The sequence below is a fragment of the Giraffa tippelskirchi genome, chromosome 13 (assembly GCF_054371585.1).
Source record: "Giraffa tippelskirchi isolate mGirTip1 chromosome 13, T2T-mGirTip1v1.2.pri, whole genome shotgun sequence".
Lineage (NCBI taxonomy): Eukaryota > Metazoa > Chordata > Mammalia > Artiodactyla > Giraffidae > Giraffa > Giraffa tippelskirchi.
In genome coordinates, this window is record NC_137287.1 from 106,254,863 (window position 1) to 106,263,300 (window position 8,438).

The 8,438-nt window shown below is 43.2% G+C and overlaps 1 protein-coding gene across 2 annotated transcripts in view; it reads right to left on the reverse strand.

The window, feature by feature from the left end:
- The window catches only part of EDEM2 (ER degradation enhancing alpha-mannosidase like protein 2), a 28,124-nt gene extending 19,978 nt beyond the window's left edge, over window positions 1-8,146 (reverse strand). Inside the window, exons 1-5 of one of the 2 annotated variants that reach the window (XM_081559921.1) lie at window positions 7,971-8,146; window positions 7,628-7,738; window positions 5,234-5,273; window positions 3,165-3,270; window positions 164-289 (exon numbers count right to left, since the gene is read on the reverse strand). In XM_081559921.1, the coding sequence (XP_081416047.1) occupies window positions 164-289; window positions 3,165-3,270; window positions 5,234-5,273; window positions 7,628-7,738; window positions 7,971-8,077 (490 nt within the window). In that variant the 5' untranslated portion in view covers window positions 8,078-8,146. The remainder of the gene's footprint in view (window positions 1-163; window positions 290-3,164; window positions 3,271-5,233; window positions 5,274-7,627; window positions 7,739-7,970) is intronic. The other variant, XM_081559922.1, reaches the window with a different exon arrangement.
- Window positions 8,147-8,438: the final 292 nt, after the last annotated feature.

The following is an 8,438-nucleotide window of genomic DNA, read 5'->3' on the forward strand; positions in this document are numbered from 1 at the left end:
AGTTTAGCCCTCCAAATGCCCAGGACTACCCTGATTTCCACAGTGGGTGCTGAAAGGTAGAAATACCAAGGGTCTGGTATAATAATGCAGCCACTCTCTTCTCCAGCAAGAGCGGCAGGATCTACTGGACTTCCTCTCCGCTCTGTCTCGACATGGGTCTTACCTGGGAGAAGTTTCCGGGCTGCCTCCTCCGCCATCCTCAGGAGAGGCCCTGAGCAGGGCCATCCGGCCTCTACTTCCACCCCAGCCTTCTTTGATAGCAGGTGAGCCGACAGAAGTCCTCCTACCACTACAGACGGCACAAAAAGCAAGTGTCAGACTCCCAAGGACCAGTCTTACCCTTGTGCAAATTAAACCCAATGCTCTGTTCAGTGGTTCACTGGGAAGCGGGTAGAACTACTAAGGGAAAGAAGAGTCCGTAACACCCACATTGGTACAGCGTTAAGGTCACCAAGTCTTTTTTCTTCTTGGTGGGTCACAAGAACAATGACTATCACTTTTAGTCCCTAGGGTATACCAAACAGGGCTTCCCAGGTGGCGCTAGTGGTAAGGAACCTGCCTGCCAATGCAGGAAACATAAGAGATGTGGGTTCAATCCCTGGGTCAAGAAGATTCCCTGGAGGAGGGCATGGCAACCACTCCAGTATTCTTACCTGGAGAACCCCATGGACAGAGGAGCCTGGCAGGCTATAGTCCATAGGGTTGCACAGAGTTGGACATGACTGAAGCAACTTAGCATGCACGCACGTACACCAAACACTTTCAGACAAAGATACTGAGGTTCAGAGAGGTAAAGCGACTTGCCCAGGGTCACCCATCTAGTAGGTGGTAGACCCAGGTCTGCCTGACTCCAAAGCCCATGCTCACTGTACTTGGTCACTGTCTCCCAGTCACCAGAAGAAGGGAAAGATACTTATTACCTTCATTTTACTCAATTCTCTATTTCAATTTATTATATAATATTTAGGATTTATAAAAACAGACCTAAAGGTTACATATCTGGAAATATGGCTAAACTGGTGAACTTGAGCTTCAGTTTCCCCCCTTCAAAGGACAAACAAAGGCAGTGAGATAAAGACATTTTCATATTAAGAAAAGCTGAGAAAGTTTGCCAAGAACACACCTGCACTAAAGGACATTCAAAAGGAAGTTTTTCAGATAAAAGGAAAGGGAGCACAGATGTAAGGTCTGTGATACAAGAAGGAAAGATGGTCTCAAAGTGGCAAATAGTAGTAAATCCAAACCTTCAACTCGATAGAATGACAATAATATATGGATGGCTTAAAACAAATAATTAAAATATATAACTAGGGCATACAGGTACAGATATCCTCAGAGCCAGGTTTTATATTATTCAGGAGGAGAATAAAGATCTTCATTAATTTTAGACTATGTTTGTTAAATTTTCCAAGAAAACTAATAAGCTAGATATAGTGCATTCTTTCTAGATTAGTAAAGAAAAATGGGGTGAGGGAGAAAACAAATCAACCTACAGAAGGCATAAAAAAGAAAGGGATTTCCCTAGCTGTCCAGTGGTCAGGACTCCATGCTTCTGTTGCGTGGGGTATGGGTGGGTTCGGTCGCTGGTCGGGGGAACTAAGACCTCATATGCCACATGTCACAGCCAAAAAAAACAAAATTGAAAAAAAAAAAAGAGAAAGAGTAGAGAGAAAAATGGGACAAATAGCACAAAGTAATACCATAGAAATGAATGCAAATATATCAGTAGTTACAGTAAATGTAAAGAGACTGAATGCTTCAGTTAGAAGAAAAGATTGTCAGAATGGATAAACATACTATGTAAATTACAAAAGACAGAGCTAATCATAAAATACAGCAAGATGGAAAATAAAAGAGAAGAAAAAGACATACTGGGCAAATGTCAACCAAAAGAAGGCTGATACAATTACATGCATATCAGAAACAGACATAAGGACAACCTTAACTTATAGATGACAATCTGGGCTCAGCAGTTGTGGGACACAGCACTGAGCATGGCCTCAAACTCAGGTCTGATCCCTACACCAGGATTTTATACCATGCTGTCCCTCTGCTCCGTAGTCTTTTTCTTTTTTAATTAAAAAAATTATATATCTGTAATACAAATTTCATTGCACATAATATATAAAATAAAGATGACAAAAATAAGGAGGAAAAAATATAACTGTATCATCCAGAGGTGATGGCTGTTAAGCCACCAATGGTCTAGAAGCTCACTGAAAAGAAGGGTTGTACTAGCTTCATAAGAATCATTGGGTCAAAATTCACTGAAATGTGTAAATCTGTGCATTTCAGTATATGTAAATTTACCCCAACAAAAGGAATGAATCATTTAAAAAAAAAGATTCACTGGAACCTGCTAAAAATACTGATTCTAGGACCCAACCCAAAGATTCCAATTAATTAGATTTAGAGTGGAGTCTAGACAGCTGAACTTTTAAAAAGGTCCCAGGTGCTTCTGGTCGGCAGCCAGGTTTGGAAACTAATACCCTAGACTCACACTATGTAATATAGCAAGTAGTAAAAACATGCCGCTATTTAAATTTGCATTCATTAAAATTAAATAAAATTAAAAATTCAGTTCTACAGTTGCAGTAAACACATTTCCCCTGGAGATGAAAATGGAAACCCACTCCAGTATTCTTGCTTGGAAAATCCCATGAACGGAGGAGCCTGGAGGGCTACAGTCCATAGAGTCGCAAAGAGTTGGACACGACTGAGCGACTTCACTTTCCCTTTCAAACATGTTTCAGATGTGGCTACTGGACTGGACAACACAGACATAAAACATTTCCATCATCAGTGCAGAAAGTTCTATAGGATAGTGCTTCCTAGGCAATAAGCTATGAGAAGGCAAGGATTACATCTTTCTTGCTCTTGGCTGAAAGCCTAGTACCAAGTATATGTTAAATATGTGAGTAATCCTGGCATGTTTCTCTTCAGTCTTTTCTCTGTCCCCTGCTCACTTTGATGTCTAAAACTGATAAGGAATCCTGAGACCTCCCTACCCCACCCCCAGGAGGGAAGAGCTCTGTCGATCTGTTTTGAGTCAAGTACCCTGGCAAGGCTAGCCCATAGGATCCTATTTACCACATCCTGGTTGATATGGAAGCCAAAACTCCACAGTCTCCTTTCTTCCAAGGACCCTTGAAGGCACCCCTCACCTCGGATATTGGTTTCAAACACAGAGGCGTTCACGTCAATATCAAAGTCCACATTGTCCTGGAGCACTTCAACCACTCTTTGGAATTCTGAGACATTCCCCAAAATCTGTAGGAAAGAGAGACCTGATAGTGAGGCTCCCAGGCTTGTAGGCACTGGAGATGCTAGATCAGAATCTAGGATCTTATGCTGGTGTGACTCTCACTTTTTCAACTTAAGACCTACAGTTTCTGTTCTAGAACTGCCGGTAACAGTTGAAAACACTGAGAGCTGGAAATCACATAGACCCAGTATCAAGCCATTAGTAAATTCTTTGGTTCCAATTTAAGAATCCTATGTACTCATTTAAATGAAACCAATATAAAGACTGTAGACCACATAAGGAAATCTTAGTTTGACATTTTCAGTGGATATCTGTTGTTTTTAACCTTGTCACATTCATCCTGGTGAAAATACTGCAGGTTGGTTGACCCAACACTGATTCCCAATCTTCTTTATACTTGTAGCTTCCAGCCATAGAAGCTAGAAATCCACACACTTGTTTCTCAGCCTCATTTGCCACTAGAGGTGATTGTGTTATCCAATCAATTCTGAGTGTTGTAGTCTACTAAGGGCACTTCTCAGAAATGGCCTAATAAAAAGAGACAAGACACCATTGGCATGGCTTTTACTCTTTTCCTTTCTACTTTGAAAGCAGACTTGATTTCTGGAGCTGTGGCAGCCATCTTAGACCATGAGGTACAAAGCATGAGAATGAAAGTCAATATACTAATGATGGCAGAACAGAAGGATACCAAGAGCATGGGTTTCTGATGACACAGTTAAGCAGCTGACCCAATGCTAGAAATTATTAATACCTTCAGATTTACTTTTACTTGAGAAAATTAAACCCTTTTTGTTTAAGCTGTCAGTCAAATGCAATCCTGATACCTTTTATTCTGATATGACTGCTCCAATTTTCCCTTGAGGAATCACCCTTCTTTCACAGTCACTCTTATAATATGAAGAAGCTGATTCCATTCCTTCAGCTTCAAGAATGGGCACTTCACCTGCACCAGCCAGCATACTAAATCTCTTGGCCAACTGATTAGTTCAGGGATAGATGTGTAACCCAAGCCAGATCGTTGAGACTCAGTCAATGCAATTAATGAAAAATAACTAATTCTTTCCACACACAGGTTACTAAATGAGTGGGATATAAGCCTGGAGTTACCATCAGTTACCCTGTCAGGTTAAGGAGAGCCTGAGAATACAGCCAGCAAAGAAGGCAGAAATGAGAGATTGAGAAAGAAATTCCTACTGACATTATTTATATTGTCTGGAACCAGCTGGGTCTGAGGCTAGTCTTTACCTGGACTTTTTAGCTATGTGACTCAGTAAATTTCCTTCCTGTCTAAATCTATCACTTGCAACCCAAACAATCCTATCTCAGCATTTAAAGCCCTCTGTATGATTTAGACCTAATCTATCCTCTGTGTCTCTCACTGTTCATCTAGCCTTGTCTCATCCACTTCAGTAGAACTGTATCTACTATTCCTTGATTTTCTAACCTCAGACATGCTGTTCCCTCCACCAGAAATCACACCCTGTGTCTTCCCATTTACAAATCCAACTTACCCTCAATTGTCTACATGTTACCTTCTCTAGCTGAAATTGACCTCTTCTTCCTGCAAAAGACCCCAGTTAAGTTTATCCCCACAACTCTGAGGCATCGATTTCTTTCCATGTGATGAGAATATTTGCACAGGCAGGAGCCTCACTCATTCCTACACTCCCCCAGAGGGCTGAGCACAGTGCATGAAGCAATTACTCAAAAACTATTTGTTAAATGATTGCACGAATCTTTCTCCACATTGTAGCCAGCGATCTTCTCAAAACAGAAATCTAATTTCCTGCCCTCATCTTGAAAAATGCCACTGGCTTTCCACTGCCCTCAAATTAAAGATCAAAATGAAAGATGAAAATCAAAGGCCCAGGTGAAGAATTCACTTTTCACCCACAGCCAAGCTGCCAAAAGAAGGATATTGGTTATGCAAGGTTGGAGAGAAAAAGGAATAGATGAGACACTTACCAGCAAGGTGTCCAGAGCATCAATCAGAGTCAGAGAAAAACTGTAAAAGGACAAAAATATCAGCTGCTTAGTAACAAAATCAGACACCAGGTATTAAGGCCTCAGATCAGATACCCCAGAAACTAATAAGTGAGGCACAGCAATGCCTCTGCCAGTCCCACTTGCTGTCACAACAGAGATGCCATAGTGAAAATCGCCAGGACCCTTTGACCCTTTTAAGGCACTTGGGAGGTGGGCAGATGCAGCTGACTGTAGTTAAACACATCACCTATATTCTCTGGCTTTCTTCTCCACCATAGGGAGGCAGTATAAGATTGCAGCTCAGAGCACAGGCCTCCCACATCTATGACTTTATCTCACAGTGCACAGAACTGTAGGCTTGAGAATACTTATGGCAGTGTCGTTTTTAGAACAGCAAAAAGCTAGAAATAACCCAAATGTACACCAGTTGAAGAGTGAGTAACCAAATTGTAATATATTCAAACAATGCAAAACTATGAGGTTTTCAAAAAGATTGTTATGAAGATTCTATGGGCTAATGTGCAAATATTCAAATTATCTAGTTCAATGAAAAAGACAAGCTACAGAATAGGTAGTGTCATATGTTCCAACTGCATTTTCAAAAACAGACAATATATACAGAAAGTAGATTAGCAGTTTTGGGGGCCAGTGGTGGTGGAGGGATTAACTATAAAAGGCCACAAGGGATCTTTTCAGGGTGACAGAAATGGTTCTCTATCCTGACTATGATGGGTTGCTATACACTTAAAGTGAGTGCATTTCATGTAAGTTACACCTTTAAAAAGTTAATTTAAAAAGACACATAGATACATATCTATAAGTAAGTGTTATCGCTCAGTCTGCCCAACTCTTTGCAACCTCATGGACTGCAGCCCACCAGGCTCCTCTGTCCATGAGATTTTCCAGGCAAGGATACTGGAGCGGGTTGCCATTTCCTTCTCCAGGGGATCTTCCCAACCCAGGGATCGAACCCGGGCCTCCTGCACTGCAGGCAGATTCTTTACTGACTGAGCTACAAGGTAGCATATACATATCTATACGATGGTATAAATCAAAAATATTTCTGGAAGGACCCACAAGAAAGTTAACAGTGATTGGAGTTCTAGCATATGGGAGATATTTATTTTATTATATGACATTGTACTGCTTAAATTTGCCATTCACGTGCAATAGTTTTTCAACTAAAAAAAAACAACCCAACAAATTTTGGGGGCTTCCCTCATAGCTCAGTTGGTAAAGAATCCACCTGCAATGCAGGAGACCCCGGTTCAATTCCTGGGTCTGGAAGATCCACTGGAGAAGGGATAGGCTACCCACTCCAGTATACTTGGGCTTCCCTTGTGGGTCAACTGGTAAAGAATCTGCCTGCAATGCAGGAGACCTGGGTTCGACCCCTGGGTTGGAAATGTCCCCTGGAGAAGGGAAAGGCTACCCACTCCAATATTCTGGCCTGGAGAATTCCATGGACTGTATAGCCCATGGGGTCCCAAAGAGCTGGACACGACTGAGCGACTTTCACTTTCACTTTACTTAATTTCTCCAGTTCTTAGCATATTCACTTGTAAAATGGAGATAACGGCACTTAATGCCTTAATTACATGAGATGATGCAAGGAAAATGCTTAGCACAGTGTTTCATCAATGTCAGTTTCAGCTAACTGCAATGATTCTTCACTCACTCAGCAAGGACCAAGACAGAGGATTCCATATCATAGATTTTTTTTTCATAGATTTTTATTCTAGTGAAAGTGAGAAACACAAACTAGCAGATAAGTGAAAACGACAGTATCAGAGTGAGAAGTGCTACAAAGAAGATTAAAAAGTGTGTTTGTGAGACTGACTAGTAGGTGATGGGTATTTAAGGGAACTGACACTAAGGTGACAGTTTGAGCTGAAATCTCAAGAAGCAGTCAGGGATGTGAAGATAAAGGAGGAAGTGCATTTCAGTTACACTTACCAAGGCCCTGAAGTTTCACCTTTGGAAGAGGTATAGCTCCTCCTGGGCCTGTTTGACCACTTATAACATGAAGGGGTTGGGTCTTCTGACTTCTTGAAGCCCTTCCACACATCCTATGGCTCCAGAGATTTGCCCAAGTCCCAACAGCTGGTGCCTGTTACTGCTGTGGCCAGAGCGCAGAGATCCAGCCCACTAGGATAACACAGCCTTTTCCCACCTTGTGATCCAAATTTTCAGGAGGCTGGGTGGATCCTGGTGGCGTGGGCCTGAATTGAGGGGAATGCGACCCCACCCTGGCTAGGAGTTTTTTCTGGAACCCCTTGAGGAGACCATGAAGCCACCAGTCTCAGTAGACCTGCCTGCCTAGGACCAGACTGCTAGACCCAGGCCTCCCCCTTGCTCCTCCCCTCGCACTACCTGCCCCAGGTGTCGTGCCCGTCACAGGTGAGAGGTCGCAGCTCATCGTAGGGAAAGGCATTCTCCAGGTAGCTGTCGTACGCGTGGTAGAACATGGCTTTGACTCGCTGCCTGTGCAGGGTAGGAGAAATAAGGCAGAGGGTCACCAAATGAAACCAGGCAGGGGAAAGGACAAGAAACAGGGCGGAAAGGGGGAATTATAACCTGATTTCTGCCAGGAGCCCAGTAGGGTCCCAGGAGGTCAGGATGGGGGTCCCGGGATGGAGGGACTAGGGAAGGGACCAAGTCTGGGCTTCCCATTCCCCAACTATGGAAGGGCAGGGAGCTTGACCCCCCACTTCACCTGTAGTGGGCGGGGTCGGGTGCGGTGCCATCAGGGCCGGGTGCACCATGGTGCAGGGGCAGCAGCGCACACAGGAGGCCAAGCGGGACGAGCAGCCGGAAAAGCATAGAGATCGTGTCCTGTCAGCGCCGCCGCTGCAGCAGCAGCCACCGCCACACGCTCATCCTGCGAGCCCCAGCGGGTTCTTCCGGGAGTTTGCGGCACTACGCCTGCGTGCCCATGAATCATCCACTCACTTCCGGACTACAAGCCCCAGAATGCAATGGGCGGTGGAACTCAAGCAAACAAAACCTTGGGATATATAGTCTCTGAAGCGGAGATCAACGTGTCTTAAAGATAGTGGCTGTTATAGCTTCTGTTGTTAATTAATGTTTTAGCAACAGCATGTTTTAAAGCTTTCTTAAATTTAGTTATTTTTTATTGAAGTATAGTTGATGTATAATGTTATATGTTACAGTATAGTGATTC